Source organism: Aquarana catesbeiana, linkage group LG03 (assembly GCF_042186555.1).
Source record: "Aquarana catesbeiana isolate 2022-GZ linkage group LG03, ASM4218655v1, whole genome shotgun sequence".
In the NCBI taxonomy this organism is placed as follows: Eukaryota; Metazoa; Chordata; class Amphibia; order Anura; family Ranidae; genus Aquarana; species Aquarana catesbeiana.
Genome location: NC_133326.1, coordinates 641,381,986 through 641,399,445, shown reverse-complemented (window position 1 = coordinate 641,399,445; position 17,460 = coordinate 641,381,986). Strand labels below are relative to the sequence as shown.

The window sequence follows — 17,460 nt, the reverse complement described above, 5'->3', positions numbered from 1 at the left end:
ACGAGTATGCAAAAGGAATTTGTATATACAAAATGATTCTGAATATACAAAACAAATTCAAATGTACTAAACTAATTCCAAAAACGAGTCATTCTAACATAGCAAATATGACAAAACAAAATGATTACTTAACAAATTAATCCAAATCTAAAAATGTTTTCCATCATGCACATTTCTAGAGTTGAATAGGACTTTTTTTCTATTATAGAGGTCTTTACATTAGACCACAAAGAGGAACAACTTAGCAGGAAAGAAGAACAGAGGGATGTGGTTTTATTATTATTTAAAGTGGTTGTATACCTTTTTTTTTTAACTTTTACCTACAGGTAAGCCTATAATAAGGCTTACCTGTAGGTAAAAAAAATATCTCCTAAACCTGTACGGTTTAGCCCCTCGCAATGAGCCGCTGACTGCAGCGGCGCATGCGCACAGGGGATTCTCGGCAGACAGCCCGGCAAACTGCGGAGCTTGCCGGACGGAAGTCTCCCGCACGCATACGCGGGAGTGACGACACCGCGGCTACGGCCACTCACAGCGCCGGAGCCGCGATACCCGGAAGACACACCGAGGGGAAATGTCAGCTCCCTCGGCGTGGACCGTGCGAGATGCCGGCGCCTCATTCTAAGGTAAGTATCTCATAATGAGCTAGTATGCTGTGCATACTAGCTCATTATGCCTTTTCCCTTGCAGGTGTAGAAAAAAAAAAAAAACAGCGGGTATACAACCGCTTTAAGGTACTTATATAGTGCCGTCAATTTACACAGCGCTTTTACATATACATTGTACATTCCCTACCCTGAAGGAGCTGACAATCTAAGGCTGGATTCACACCTATGCATTTCAATGCCGCGTACACACGAGCGGACTTTCTGGCAGACTTGGTCTGGTGGACCGGACTCCGTCGGACAATTCGATCGTGTGTGGGCTCCAGTGGATTTTTTTTCCCTAAAAGTCCTACAGACCTAGGGATAAAACATGTTTCAAATCTTTCCGACGGACTCGAGTCCGGTCGAAAAATCCGCTCGTCTGTATGCTAGTCCGACAGACTAAAACCAACGCTAGGGCAGCTATTGGCTACTGGCTATAAACTTCCTTATTTTAGTTCGGTCATAAGTCATCACGTACGAATCCGTCGGACTTTGGTGTGATCGTGTGTAGGCAAGTCTGTTCGTTCGGAAAGTCCGTTGGAAGTCCGTCGAAAGTCCGTCGGATAGCCCGTCGGACCAGTCCGGTCGAAAAGTCCGCTCGTGTGTAGGTGGCAATGGTGCTTTTTGCATTTTGCAGATTTGCACTGCAGTCCATTCAACATGGTTTCCTATGGAACACGTTCTGTAGTGCAAATCTGCAAAATGCAAAAAGCACTAAAAATGCATAGGTGTGAATCCAGCCTAAGGGTCCTAACTCACATTCATATAATGGAGCCAATTTAGACAGAAGCCAATTAACCTACCAGCATGTCTTTGGAATGTGGGAGGAAACCGGAGTACCTGGAGGAAACCCACGCAGGCACAGGGTGAACATGCAAACAATAGGCAGGTAGTGTTGTGGGTGAAATTTGAACCAGTGACCCTTCTTACTGCTAGGTGAGAGTGCTACCCACTACACCACTATGCTACCCAAAAATAAAAATAATAATAATAAATAATGAATATAATAATAATAATAATAATAATAATAATAATAATAATAATAAAAAATAATGATAATAAAAATATAATAATAATTAAATAATAATAAATATAAAATAATAATAATAATAGTAATAATGTGGTTTTAAAAGGTGGGATAGGTGGGAGCTTAGAATCAGGATCACATTCCTTGCATTTGTTTTACAGAATAAACCCAGGTGAAGTGCCATAGTATGGATGATGTAGGGAAGGAAAGGCAGTATAGTGAAGTTACAGAGTTCCTTAAATAAGTCCCAGACGTTCTAATACAAGCAGACGTAGCGGGGGTCCTGTTTTTGAAAGTGAAAGAGGTGCCCCCATTCCCAGGCTCTCTAATTATATCAGCAGACCAAAGTAGCCGTTTGAACACAGGAAATTCCTCAGCAGATGTCTGTGTGTAATATAGCGGAAGGAAAGCCTTATACAGTAAAAAGCTGATATCCATCCCACATAGTCCCTGTCTGTTCTGCTGAGCCTCCATGCTGCAGATATCATTATGGAGCTGCCAAGAACCCACCTCTGTCTACTATTCTTCATCTGTGGCATCATTCATACAGGTGAGCTGATGATTAACATAAACTTATTTTAATGCTTTTAGCTTATGCTGTGGCTGGGTTTAATAGGTGATGGCATTTCCAGAGTGGAATGCATTGACAGCTGTGTTTAGAAAGCGTTTACAGTGCCAAAACGGATTGTTCAGTTATGGGTGGAGGCTGGTGGGTCTCATCTCTCCGGGACTCCAGTAGAGAGATCATACCTCTGGAATTGCTGGCAATGCTGGCCTCGTGTCATGTTTCATTGTCTGTAAAATAAAGGAGAAATCAAGGTGACAGATGCATGTTGGCTATGATAGGCGGATGGATGTTGAGGTTCAGATGTTACAGCTGGAGGTCTGAAGAAGAAGAATAGACTAGAGGCTGATTAACTTGGGGTAGAATAACCCATTTAAATTTTGTATTTATTTATTACAGGTACTTATATAGTACCAACAATTTATGCAGCACTTTACATATATATTGTACATTCTCATTAGTTCCTGCCGTCAAGGAGCTTACAATCTAAGGTCCCTAACTCACATTCATACATATACTAAGGTCAAGCCAGGTAACCTACCAACATGTCTTTGGGGTGTGGGAGGAAACCCATGAAGGCACAGAGAGAACATGTAAACTCCAGGCAGGTTGTGCCATGGTTAAGAACTGACAACCCTAGTGCTGCCAGACGGAAGTGTTAACCACAGCGCTGCTGTTTTATGTCTGTTTCTTCCCTTTGCCGTCCTTCCACTGATATTTAGTACTATTAAAGCAATGCTACACCAAAATTAAGGCTAACCCCTTTCCTATCAGCTTTCTGAGATAGGAAGGACCCCTTTCAGCTCAATTTAGATAATCATTTATTAAAGAGCAATAAATGATAATTGCTTTTTATTTATACTGGCTTTTCAAAATAACAAATGCAATAATTAAAGGGTAAAACTCTGGTAAAACTGTTTGAGTGGGGACAGGTTAGAATTCATGTTGGGTTTTTACTACTAGGTAGAACTCTGTTGGAGAGACTTCCCCTCACTTCCTGTCAATGTGACATTGGTTATACCCATGCCTCCTAACTTTTTGAGATGAGAACGAGGGACACCTATTAGCAAAAGTATGTTGGAATAGGACATGCCTCCTGCCACGCCCCCTTAAAGGTGTGATGATTAGGTAAATCCACAAGTTTTTTTTACCACTACTATTCCTTTATACTGGCTTTTGAAATTTACAAATGTAGCAATTTAGAAATTGGATGAAAGGTTTAGCACTGGGAAACACTTTTTTAAAGATAAAAAGTGCATTTTATATACAACTATATAGATCACACCAAAATGAGGGACAAATGAGGAGGAATGAGGGACAGAGGGACTTTGCTCCAAATCAGGGACAGTCCCTGGAAATCAGGGACAGTTGGGAGCTTTGCATACCAGACAAGAAGTGACTGAAAAGTATGAGAACTTATACATTCAATTTGTATCCAATCAGGCAGGCCCTTGTACTCATGGCTACTGGCAGATCTAGCTATGACTAAGCAACAATGATGTTGTGAAACGCGTCAACTGTTTGTCCTGCTTCTGTTGTCACATGAACGTTGACTATTCATTACAATAACAGATGTTATCGGAGTGCGGATGTCCAGAATCCATTTCTTCAATACTGGCAGATCTAACAGAGATTGTAGTTTCAGGATGACATTTGTGGTGAGCGTAAGCTGAACTTCTGCCTTCCCATCAGTCTTGTACAGTTGTACAGACTTAGCTTCTGTAATGAATTCCTTACTATGTACTGCATACTCTTAGCTTATTACAGTGTGCATTGGAAGTGGATTAGTCAGCTAGAGCCCACCTCCTGAAGGATGTTCAGGGTCATTTAGTCCTTTCCTCTTGTTTTCCTTTTTAAAACCCTATTTAAATGTCACAACATAACATTTTACACAACTTTATACACAACAGTGACATGGGAATTTTATAGATAGGCAACTCCTATCCTCATATTGATTAGTGGTTCCAAATTAATAATAACTACTGCAGTAGGGAACAGACACAAAAGATAGGCTCAGCATCTTTCCAAATAACTGTTCTGCCTTATTATGACACAATTAAAGGTTTTTATACACATGATTACGTAGCTATCACATTAATATTACAATTGTACGTTTATGGTAATAAGGGGCGTTACATAGGCAGGCTAATTCTAATCAGGACTCGAAAGAATGTAAACATGTAATGAAAAACATTATTAGTGCCGTGTGCACAGTGAGGGCAGTGTGCAATACATACAAAATACAATACAATTATATACAGAACTCACACATTTCCTTAACAACAGCGTGTTGCGACACACTGCGGTGTTTTGTAACACATGATTGTGTGTTGCAAGGTGTACAAACCATGGATGTATGGTGAAAAAAGGGCATGTGGAAGATAATTGTTGCATTGAACCTGCATTGATAACAGTGCTGATTACCACAGCTAAACATACCAGGTATGAATCAGACTATACACCAAGGGAAAGTTTGTTCTAGTTAGAATGGCTGAATGGCTTTATAGCAAGCATTGAAGACTGATGCACAAATCTGAACATTCAGTCTTAAATTATAATTTAGGCTTACTCAAGGCCAAGGGACAAGGCAAGATCAAGGGGTAGGCAGAAGAGGGGCACAAAAAGTCTAGGACCTGTAACCTATGCTGTTGAAGTAGCCTACCACTCATGGAGGGGGGGGACTTTGACCTTTTCGCTTTACTACCTAAAGGACCTTGTCCCGCACCAGGCTTATGCCGCGTACACACGGTCGGACTTTCCGGCATACTTGGTCCGGCGGACCAGAGTGTGCCGGACAATCCGCCCGTGTGTGGGCGGCGGCGGACTTTTCCGGCGGACTTCTTCCCAAAAGCCCGCCGGACCTAGATTTTAAACATGTTTGAAATCTTTCCGTCGGACTCAGTTTCGGGCGGAAAGTCCGCTCGTGTGTGTGCTGGTCCGACGGAAAGCCCGCTCGTGTGTAGGCTGGTCCGACAGACCAAATACGACACGAGGGGATGGTATTGCATCTCGCGCTCGCTGCAATAGGAAAAACAAATCTTCCTATTGCGGCGAGCGCGGGGCATACCAGGCCCTTAGGTCTGGTATGGATTATAAAGGGGAACCCCGCTACGCCGAAAAAACGGCGTGGGGTCCCCCTAAAATCCATACCAGACCCCGATCCGAGCACGCAGCCTGGCCGGTCAGGAAAGGGGGTGGGGACGAGCGAGCGCCCCCCCCCCTCCTGAACCGTACCAGGCCGCATGCCCTCAACATGGGGGGTGGGTGCTTTGGGGGAGGGGGGCGCCCTGCGCCCCCCCCCCCAAAGCACCTTGTCCCCATGTTGATGAGGACAAGGGCCTCTTCCCGACAACCCTGGCCGTTGGTTGTCGGGGTCTGCGGGCGGGGGCTTATCGGAATCTGGGAGCCCCCTTTAATAAGGGGGCCCCCATATCCCGGCCCCCCACCCTATGTAAATGAGTATGGGGTACATGGTACCCCTACCCATTTACCTAGGAAAAAAGTGTAAGTAATAAAACACACTACACAGGTTTTTAAAATATTTTATTAAACAGCTCCGGGGGGGGGGGATCTTCCTCCGGCTTCGGGGGTCTTCTTCCGGCTTCGGGGGTCCCTCCGCTTCATCTTCTCCCGGCGTCCGGTTGGTTCTTCTCCGCTCTCCGGCCTCTTCTCCCGGTGTCGCAGGTCTTCGGCCGGCCCCTCCGCTCTCTTCATGTAGCTCTATTGCGAGCGGAGGTCCGGACTTCTGGGCTTCTTGGCTTCTTGGCTTCTCTTCTCTTCTCTTCCCCCAGATGTTGACACGACGCTCTCTCCGGCTGGACTGGTCTCTGAGGGCTGCGTTGTGACTTATATAGGCGGAGACCCCGCCCCCATATGATGTCACAGTCCCTGGGCATGCTGGGACTGTGACGTTTTAGGGGGCGTGGTCGACCACGCCCCCTAAAACGTCACAGTCCCAGCATGCCCAAGGACTGTGACATCATATGGGGGCGGGGTCTCCGCCTATATAAGTCACAACGCAGCCCTCAGAGACCAGTCCAGCCGGAGAGAGCGTCGTGTCAACATCTGGGGGAAGAGAAGAGAAGAGAAGCCAAGAAGCCAAGAAGCCCAGAAGTCCGGACCTCCGCTCGCAATAGAGCTACATGAAGAGAGCGGAGGGGCCGGCCGAAGACCTGCGACACCGGGAGAAGAGGCCGCAGAGCGGAGAAGAACCAACCGGACGCCGGGAGAAGATGAAGCGGAGGGACCCCCGAAGCCGGAAGAAGACCCCCGAAGCCGGAGGAAGATCCCCCCCCCCGGAGCTGTTTAATAAAATATTTTAAAAACCTGTGTAGTGTGTTTTATTACTTACACTTTTTTCCTAAGTAAATGGGTAGGGGTACCATGTACCCCATACTCATTTACATAGGGTGGGGGGCCGGGATATGGGGGCCCCCTTATTAAAGGGGGCTCCCAGATTCCGATAAGCCCCCGCCCGCAGACCCCGACAACCAACGGCCAGGGTTGTCGGGAAGAGGCCCTTGTCCTCATCAACATGGGGACAAGGTGCTTTGGGGGGGGGGGCGCAGGGCGCCCCCCTCCCCCAAAGCACCCACCCCCCATGTTGAGGGCATGCGGCCTGGTACGGTTCAGGAGGGGGGGGGGGGGCGCTCGCTCGTCCCCACCCCCTTTCCTGACCGGCCAGGCTGCGTGCTCGGATCGGGGTCTGGTATGGATTTTAGGGGGACCCCACGCCGTTTTTTCGGCGTAGCGGGGTTCCCCTTTATAATCCATACCAGACCTAAGGGCCTGGTATGCCCCGCGACGGGGCTAGCAAGGTGTCAATCTCGCCGATAAAAGCGGCAAGATTGACATCCTTCTCTAGTCCCGTCGCACCTGAGTCACGTTCAAAATGAACGGACTTGTCCGTGTGTGGGCAAGTCCGTTCATTCTGAAAGTCCGCCGGAACTCCGGCGAAAGTCCGTCGGAAAGACGGGCGGACTTAGCCCGCCGGAAAGTCCCGGCGTGTGTGGGCAAGTCCGTCCGTTTTAAAGTCCGGCGCACCTGGCGGACAAAGTCCGTCGGAAAGTGTGCCGGACCAAGTAGGATAGAAAGTCCGCTCGTGTGTACGCGGCATTACTCATGAAATATTATAGTTACATAGTTGGTAAGGTTGAATAAAGACACCAGTCCATCCAGTTCAACCTCTGTGGGTGTGTTTATGTCAAAAATTATTTCGCATATCCCTTTATTTTGTGCTTGCTAAGATGCCCATCTAATGCCGTGTACACACGGGTGGACTTTTCGGCAACAAAGGTCCGACAGTCTTTCCGAAGGACTTTTCGACGGACTTTCGAACAAACGGACTTGCCTACACACGATCACACCAAAGTCCAACGGATTCGTACGTGATGACGTACGACCGGACTAAAATAAGGAAGTTGATAGCCAGTAGCCAATAGCTACCCTGGCGTCCGTTTTTGTCCGTCGGACTATCATACAGACGAGCAGATTTCTCGATAGGAACTGGGTCCGGCGGAGTTCCGACGTAAAGATTTGAAACATGTTCCAAATCTAAAGTCCGTCAGATTTTCGACAGAAACAGTCCGCTGAAGGTCCGATGAAGCCCACACATGGTCGGTTTATCCGCCGGATTCGGACCAGTCCGGTCGAAAAGTCCGCTCGTGTGTACAGGGCATAAGAGGTTTTTTTAAACTATCAATACTTCCCGCTGACACCACTGATTGTGGAAGAGAGTTCCACATCCTCACCGCCCTGACTGTGAAAAACTCCCTACACAGCCTAAGGTCAAACCACGTCTCCTCCAATCTCATTGAGTGGCCCCGTGTCTTCTTACACTCCCTGAGACTGAATAGTTTATCCCCTACGCTAGGATTACCATTGAAGTATTTCTATATCGCTATCATATCTCCTCTCAAGCGTCTTTTCTATTATGTGGTTATTAGGTGATACTACACAATATCCTTATTCTCAAAAAATAATCCATATACATCCACTATTTTATGGCCCTGTAATCTATTTTTCATGAAATTGTTTCTTACTATGTTTTATTGCCTCCTTGTAAGGTCTTCCGTGAGCTCCTGAACCTTTCCTTATTCCGATCACTTCTATTTGTTTGAAATGAGCATGTGCACTGCTCTATGCACACCATATATCTCATAGATCATCCCAGGAGTAAGCAAGAGAGGGTGGAGATTTGGAGGAGGCTGAGAGCAATAGAAGGTACTTTTTTGAATTAGGAATATATACTATCAGATTGAGGTCAGGACTCTGTGCAGGCCAGTCAAGTTCCTCCACACCAAACTCGCTCATGCATGTTTTTATGGACCTTGCTTTGTGCACTGGTCCAAATCATTTGGTGGAGGGGGGATTATGGTGTGGGGTTGGACTTGGCCCCTTAACCGCTTCAGCCCCAGACCATTTGGCTGGCTAAAGACTATAGAGCACTTTTTGCGATTTGGCACTGCGTCTCTTTAACTGACAATAGCGCGGTCGTGCGACGTGGCTCCCAAACAAAATCAACGTCCTTTTTTCATCACAAATATAGCTTTCTTTTGGTGGTATTTGATCACCTCTGCGATTTTTATTTTTTGCGCTATAAACAAAAAAATATTTTTTTACTTTTTGCTATAATAAATATTCCCAAAAAATATATAAAAACATTTTTTTTTCCTCAGTTTAGGCCGATACGAATTCTTCTACATTTTTTTGGTAAAAAATTGCAATAAGCGTACAGCCCAACCATGTCTACGAGCACTTCATTTATACATACTGTACAGTCCTCTGTTCTAGTTTAGGAACTGAAAACAAAAGCATCAAAACTAACTGACCACAAACAGGTAAAACAATACTGCACTAGATTACCAGATAACTGCAGCTAAAGCACAAAATTTAGCAGTAAATATGAAATACTTCTGTCTCATTCTGGATACACTGTTCAGTAAACAGTATTCTATTCTGCTCAGTCTGGCAATGAACTAATGTGTGTTGTTTCCACAAAAGGGTTAGTCGTGATTTTGCATAGCCTGGGGTGCATTGGCAGTCTATTCAAAATTAATTGGTCTGCCGTAACACAATGCACATTAACGCACAGCCCAACATTGTGAAAAACAGACAGCAATAAAAACCTGACAGTAGTTCTAATCCCTCACTACTCTATCCAAAACAAAAACAAAAAAGTTATGCCTTTATTTATATTTTAAAAGAGAAGTATGTTTGTTTTTCTTTTATTCATACTTACCTAGGTGGATGCAGCACTGGTCCGATACTGCATCTGTTCCCCGACGCCTCTAACACTGAGGACAGAGCAATCGCTCACAGCTCCCCGAGCAGTGAGCTGCTGACTGTCAGTCACCGGCTCTCTGCTTTGCCCCCTCCTTGCTCACTGGAGCGCCAGGCTGTGGAGGGGGCAGGAGAGGCTGGCTAAGGCTCTCAACAGCTCGCTGAGAGCCTGAGCCTGAGCCGGTTGCTTGTCCAGGGATCTGGGCGGATCCCGACTCCATGGTCGTGATGACGTGGTGCCTGGACCGACTCTGTGACGTCAGCAGAGAGCGGACTTCAGCCCGCTCTCTGCTGAAAACGGGTCACAGGAGTGCAAAACGAACTGCACTCCTGTGGTCCACAGAAGTACAGCCAAACAAGCTTTGGCTGTACTTCTCCTTTAACTTCTTTGCTGAAAAAAAAACCTGTTGTTTACAGACCTCAAAAGCTGAAGCCCAGATTGTGCACACAACTGAAAGATCAGAGAACTGATTTATCTCCTTGCTGCTCTCCACAGATATTTAATTGAAATTCACCAAACATTTGCCCGATAGTCACCTATTTCTCATCATTTTTGACCAAGATTCAATTTTCCACTTTCTCTTTATGTATCACAGTTTTTTCCACCTGTTTTAAACAAGATTTGCTTGTCAATGGGTAGTCAATACTGATAGTCAATACTGGTTAGTATGGCTGCCCACCATTAAGAATGAGCAAAGTGTTAGGCCCAGGAGGCAGGACTCAGGAGGAGTGAGGTATAGTTGGCAACCACAGAAGAAATTACATTTTTGCTTATTGAAGCACCTTTGAATACAGGACACATGGGGCACGTGGAAGAGACTCTAAATAAACATCCAGGTACCTGGAGGTTCCTTCTCTATACACTTAGTGGTGTATTTATAAAACACTTGTTATTCATCATGTGAAACTGTGCACATATGTTCTGTATGAATTTAAATGCTATTAGACTATTATCTCTCCAGGTCTAATGTTTTTCATTCATATAGAATAAAGTGAAATACGAAAATACTGCACTATGCTCACTAGATGGAGCTGGTGATCATAGAAGATAAGCATTTACTTACTATGATTGTTAATCTATCTATTTACTTTTGGTCCATCTGGGGACCATAATGCAGTAATTTCTTTATTCAATCTATTCTGTATATATGAAATTGACCTGGAGAGAAAATAGCCTAAAAACATTTGTATTTGCATCTATTTGCAAAAATCATATGTACAATAATTTTTTTCAGGATGAATAGCTCTGTAAATTGTTTTATAAATACACCCCAAATGATAGATTTAAAAGGTTAAACATAGAAAATGGTAACTTTAAACAGAAGAGAAAAAAAAAGAATTTCAAAAGAACATAATCTCAAAATAAGTACTTTCCTGATGTTTTTATTGTGACTGGCACTCTCTTATAGGTCATATGAACTTAATACTTAATACAATCTTACATTTTAAAGACTATCTTATCTATGTTTATCTAAAGGAAGAACAATGGTTTCAGTTTCCCTAGAACTAATTAAAGGATTTTACATGGTCAACCAAGATAAACTCTAAGATCCCAACTATAGCAGGACAAAGCAGGGATAACGCCCTTTCAAGTTAGAAAAACTATTTTGTGTGACCTTTACTAAATATTTAAAACTACTGCCAGCTTATCATGAACAATGCCATTTTCTGAAAGACTTCAGAGAAGAAGCAAGCTCATTGTTCTCTATCACATTGTATATGAACTGAACATAAAATGTAACATCTCTAAAATTTGCCTCTTTTTAGCTAATGAAACCACCAAGTTACTCCCTCGTTATCTCTTGCCTTTCTCATAAGCCTACCTCTCCATACCCTATCCCCTCTTCAATCTATTAAGAATGATGCTGCCAAACTCATCCACCTTAAGTGTCTGCTACCCCTCTCTGTCAATTCCTCCACTGGCTTCCGATTGCCCAGCAAAATAAATTTTAAATACTAACAACAACAAACAAAGCCATCCACAACTCTGCCCCGAGCTACAGCCGTGGCCAAAAGATTTGAGAATGACACAAATAATAATTTTCACAAAGTCTGCTGCTTCAGTGTTTTTAGATCTTTTTGTCAGATGTTACTATGGTATACTGAAGTATAATTACAAGCAATCCATAAGTGGCAAATGCTTTTATTAACAATTACATTGTTTATGCAAAGAGTCAATATTTGCAGTGCTGACCCCTGTTTTTCAAGACCTCTTCAATTCACCCTGGCATGTTGTCCATCAACTTCTGGGCCACATCCTGACTGATGGCACCCCATTCTTGCATAATCAATGCTTGGAGTTTGTCAGAATTTGTGAGGTTTTTTTCTTCACCCGCCTCTTGAAGATTGACCACAAGTTCTCAATGGGATTAAGGTCTGGGGGGTTTGCTAACCATGAACCCAAAATTTCGATGTTTTTTTCCCCCAAGCCACTTAGTTATCACTTTTGCCTTATGGCAAGGTGCTCCATCATGCTGGAAAAGGCATTGTTCACCAAACTGTTCTTGGATGGTTGGAAGAAGTTGCTCTTGGAGGATGTTTTTGTACCATTCTTTATTCAGGCAAAATTGTGAGTGTGCCCACTCCCTTGGCTGAGAAGCAACCCCACACATGAATGGTCTCATGATGCTTTATCATTGGCATGAAACAGGACTGATGTTAGCACTCATCTTTTCTTCTCCGGACAAGTTTTTTTCCAGATGCCCCAAACAATTGGGGTGCATCAGAGAAAACTATTTTACCCCAGTCCTCAGCAGTCAAATCCCTGTACCTTTTGCAGAATATCAGTCTGTCCCTGATGTTTTTCCTGGAGAGAAGTGGCTTCTTTGCTGCCCTTCTTGACACCAGGCTATCCTCCAAAAGTCTTTCTTGGGCACCCTGAAACCTTCTTTACAAATGCAGTGGAAATGTTTTTTTTATAGGATTAAGTTCATTTTCATGGCAAAGAGAGACTTTGCAATTAATTGCAATTCATCTGATCACTCTTCATAACATTCTGGAGTATATGCAAATTGCCATCTTAAAAAACTGAGACATCAGACTTTGTGAAAATTAATATTTGTGTCATTCTCAAAACTTTTGACCATGGCTGTACATCACCAATCTTGTCTTCAAATATCAACCAAACCGTCTTCTCTGCTTTTTCCAAGACCTCCTGCTCTCAAGCTCTCTTGTCTCCTCTTCCCATGCTCGTATCCAGGACTTCTCCAGAGCCTCTCCAATCCTCTGGAACTCTCTACCTCAACCCGTCCAACTATCTCCTACTCTCTGTCTACTCCTCATCTCTTCAGAGAAGCCTATCATGCCTCAAAACTAACAACTGAACTTTTACCTCTTCCATCAGCTCATCCCCCACAGGGCTTGTTCACACTTGACTAAATTTATGATGCTCAACAAACGCTGCTATAGCATTTGTATGGCATTAGTATGGGCGTCAAACACAATGGAAAGTGACAGAAATGAACAAATTTAGCACACCGCAACCACACCAAAACCACGCTGAAAATGCCTGCCAGAGTGTTTGCGGAGCATTACCATAGACTTGAATGGGAGGCATTGAAATGCTTCAAACACCTCCTGACTCGACATGAGGCTTCAATTTTGAAGCGATGCTAATGCTTAGTGTGAACAGCACAATGTGCTGTCTATTATAGCTTGTGCATAGGCGTTCAAGGGTTTTGAATGCTTGTTAAACGCCTCTCAAACGCCTGTTTTTAATGCCAGTATGAACTCAGCCTTATAACTTTTTGTACCACTTGGCCCACCCTATTAGTTTGTAAGCTCTTATGAGTAGGGCCCTCTTAACCCTCTTGTATTTTATTGTATTGTAACTGTACTGTCTCCCTTTAGATTGTAAAGCTCTGCTCAAACTGTTGGCGCTATATAAATCCTGTATAATAATAATAAGAAGAAGAAGAAGAATGTAAATACAAAAATGAGAGAAGACAGTCAATGACCCTGGCAATGCTATGCAGTGTGCAAAAGTTAGAAAGTCCACTTGATATAACATTGCATCCACTTTGCACCTTTAGCAGGCTATAAACAATGCTACTAGCTGTGACTTCAACCTTTTGACTCAGAACAGGGGTAATAAATGAACCTTGTACTGAGAGAAATGGTTGTCCCACCATTGCTGGTCTCTCCCTGATAATACCAGTTTAAAGGCAGAGGTTCCCCTTTAACTGGTGGCCACTCCCCTTTGAAGGTGTATCTTTGGATTGGCCTTGACCTGTTCCTTTAAGGAGAAAAGGGAGAGATCAGTCTAGGTCTTCAGGCTATTAGCTGTTGGAGGAAGGATGGACCTATGAGGAGGAGAGCTCCCCCTGGAGCTTGGGGAGGGACTGGACATGTGGAGGACTAAGGCCTGGACAGCAGCATGGATGGAAATATTGAGTAAGCACCATAGCACCCCTTCTGTTAGTAATGAAATGTTACATTGGGAATACCTGGACATTGGTAACAGTGTATGTTGTGTACACAGAAGATTTTACCAAGATGTGGCCTCTTGTAATTTGTTAATCTGTTCAGTATAGTTAAAAAAAAACTCCTTGCCTCATCCTTGTCTCAGCTGGGGAAACAATATTAAAAGGATGTTGTGGGTTTAGCTACTTGGTGAAGAACAGTTAATGTATTATTTACTGGTGCAAGCCTGATCTGCTCAGAAGTGGGTGGTGGTTACAGTGCACAATGTGAGAGAACATACACCAGGTGACCTGGCCCTGGATTGGACTGCTGGAGCCCTAACCTGGAGCATGTCAAAGCACACAGGCCTGTGTGTTGGGAGTGATCCAGTAGTTAAGGGGTTATTAGGAACTGTGACTAGGAGGTTAAGTAGAGTGGCCTCAGGCCAGCATCCGTGCACATGAACTTGGTGTGAACTTGGGCTCTGGAACTGATGGGGGGTCCAGAAGCTCTGTCTATAGGCTGGGACTCAGCTGCACCTGCTAGTCACGTGCATGGAAAATGGGCAGCATGCTTCCAAGAGTCATAGCTGTCTCTGGCACCAGCACTTTCAGAGGATGATCTGGAACAAGTATGCAGATCAGGAAAGCCAACATGAACTCAGGTCATAAGCTGAGTTTGGTAACAGCCAGGTAGATACTTACAGAATCACAATCAGAGTTCAGGTCACAGACAGGCAAGGGTCAGCAATGTAATGGTGCTGAGGTAGAAAATCAGAAGGCAGAATCTTAGTCAAACGTCCAGGACAACGTCGGTAATACGGGTAAGCAACAGACATGAGCAGCAAGGGGAATCCAGAGAAGAGTCAGACCTAGCCGGGTCAGTAACAGGATCAAGCAAACTTTCAAGAGCACAGGTCACAAGCTGAAGACCATCCAGTGATGATACCTTGCATGCCTCAGGTTTAAATAGGCCATCAAGTGCCAGGATCTGTGGGGTACAGCCGTCATAAGGTTCCTTACACACTGTCAGTTTTGTCCATTTAGTATGAGAAAACTCACTGCTCTGACATATTCACTTGAGTATTTCAATCTCATCTTCAGCTACTGAGTTGTTTAACCAACAAGTTTTGGTAGAAAGATTCAGGAAAAACATGTGAAAAGAAGCCTAAAACTCTACCTGCTGGTGAAATATGAGAATACATTACATCCCATTATATATAGTGTTCTGCAGTTTTGGTGCTTTATAAATTCTGTATAATAATAATAATTTTTATTCAATATTTCATGTTTATCTGACAATAAAACATATACTTTTTTAGTTGTGATCATTACAAGACAGAAAATATATATAATATCACTCCCTTTCAATACAAAATTCTATGCGGTGGAGAAGGCATTATTATGATTTTGCTTTAAAAGAGGAGTATCTTGTTCTTTTCTTCTCCCATCGCCTTGTCTTATGCGACAAGTAAAGAAGTTCCCCTGTCCATGAGTCAGGCACATGTGTGTATAATAGAGCTGAAGGATGCCTTATACAGTAAAATCCAGGCAGATGCTCAGAGCGACTACACCCCTGCTGAGCAAACTCCCTGGTGATATATCACAGTGGAAAAGTCTGTATACCACCTCTGTCTCCTGCTATACATCTGTGGCATCCTTCAGAAAGGTGAGCTGGTATTTAGCATAAGCAAAACAAAACGATCCAGTGCTCAATGGGTTCGTGGAAAAAATCTGGCTCACAACAGGCAGTTGAACATTGAGTACATGTAGTTTTTTTTTCAATAATAGACATAAAATCCAATCCTGCTGTCCAACAGGATTGGATGTTATGGCTATTATTGAATAAACTATGTGTACTCAAGTTCAACTGCCTGTTGTGAGACATTTTTTTTCCACGAACCCATTGAGCGCTGGATCGTTTTGTTTTGCTTTGTTTTATCCATATCCTCCAGCTATTGCTTCTGTCCAGCTGCACTGGGCTTGGACACCACGCCACTGACTGTGACCCTTTCCTAGCCACACATGGCCACGTTTTAGCGCTGTTGATATTTGTTGTTTATCCTTAGGTATTTAGCATAAACCTTTCTTTAATTCTTTAAGCCTATAGTGTGGCTGGAATTTTGAAAGTATGGTGGAAGCTGCCAGAATCAGATGCATTTTATAGCTGGGCTTTTAAAGAGGATAGTTAGCTCCAAAACTGATTTTTGATAACATACAGACTGATGTACGCTAAACAGAACAGAAAATGACCAACACCGATGAATACATACTGGCAGCCGCAAGCTAAAATTGATGGGTAATGACACGCACTGACTAATAGAAAGATACTTGCAGCTGGCTATACTCCTGCCCACCCGAGGCAAGGAGTTACCAGAAACTTGATGGGGTTTTAATTAGCTTGGCGAAATTAAAGGAAATGTACAGTCAAAAATATTTTTCTATTTATGGATAGAACACAGAGGAGTTAGAACTTTTGCTAGTTTTTTTAGTCCCTACTGAAGAGATTTCCCCTCACTTCCTGTCAACGCTAATGCAATTTGGAGTCATGTGGTTTTTCCCTTCCTGTTGACTACTGTACCCCCTCAAATCTTGTACATACACCACAGGAACAGGAAATGGGGAGAAATAAATCCCACTGTATCAAAAACTAAAAAAAATGATCTGGGTTTTAAAGAGAGCCTGTAAGGTTAAAAAACCTGGATCAAATGTTTCTTCAACACCAATGTCCCAGCTGAGTCCCGTAGTGATGTAAGGGTCAGAGTATGGAACTATTTGGCTTTTGACATTTCCAGGAGTGTCATGCCTGTTTTCCCCACTGGTGCTGTGGTTCCTTCTTCCAGCACCAATGTAAAAGCTATTTTTCATAGTGGTGTACAGGTCTGAGTATGGACCTCTTCGGCATTTGACATTTCCAGGCATATCGGTGACTATGTTCCCCGCTGCATACAATTCCGGTTCCTTCCTCCAACACCAAAATCATAGCTGATCCTGTAGTAACATTGGGTAGGAGGATGGAACTCTTTAGCACTGGACATTTCTGGGAGGTTCAGTGCCTGTGTCCTCTGCCCTGTGCTGTGGCTCTTTCCTGCAAAACCAATGTCATGGCCGAGTTCTGTAGTGACATAAACGTCAGGGGATGGAACTCTTTGGTATAAGACATGTCTGGGAGTGTAATTTCCCATGTTCCCTGCTATGTGCTGTGGTTTCTTCCTCCAACACCTACATCATGGCTGGTCCTATCATGACAAAGGCATTTATTATGTCTGACACTCCAAGACATAGCGAATGCCAAGGTGGGTGCAGAGCTGGAACGGAGGGGGACATTATCCACCTTAGAGGTACTATACTACCATTTCTATTGCAAGGACCCTTGAAATTTTCTTACCTTAAACAGTCGCTTTATTGTGACAGTGGTATGGAAACCCTGCTTCCAGTCTACAGGCTGTGGAGTTTTTACATATAAAATGCACAGCAAGTATGGAGGTTCCACCATAGAGCATACATAATCTTATAATAATTATTTAAAGAAATCTTTGC

The 17,460-nt window shown here is 43.7% G+C and overlaps 1 protein-coding gene and 1 long non-coding RNA gene across 3 annotated transcripts in view; one reads left to right on the top strand and one right to left on the bottom strand.

Moving 5' to 3' along the window:
* Window positions 1–1,620: 1,620 nt before the first annotated feature.
* LOC141133278 (uncharacterized) overlaps window positions 1,621–17,460 on the bottom strand; it is an 81,924-nt gene continuing 66,084 nt past the window's right edge. The window contains exon 3 of the long non-coding RNA XR_012243035.1: window positions 1,621–2,469. This is a non-coding gene — a long non-coding RNA (uncharacterized lncRNA). The remainder of the gene's footprint in view (window positions 2,470–17,460) is intronic.
* The window catches only part of LOC141133277 (vascular cell adhesion protein 1-like), a 66,077-nt gene continuing 50,688 nt past the window's right edge, over window positions 2,072–17,460 (top strand). For both annotated transcript variants that reach the window (XM_073622552.1, XM_073622551.1), the window contains exon 1: window positions 2,072–2,224. In XM_073622552.1, coding sequence (XP_073478653.1) covers window positions 2,164–2,224 — 61 coding nt within the window. In that variant the 5' untranslated portion in view covers window positions 2,072–2,163. The remainder of the gene's footprint in view (window positions 2,225–17,460) is intronic.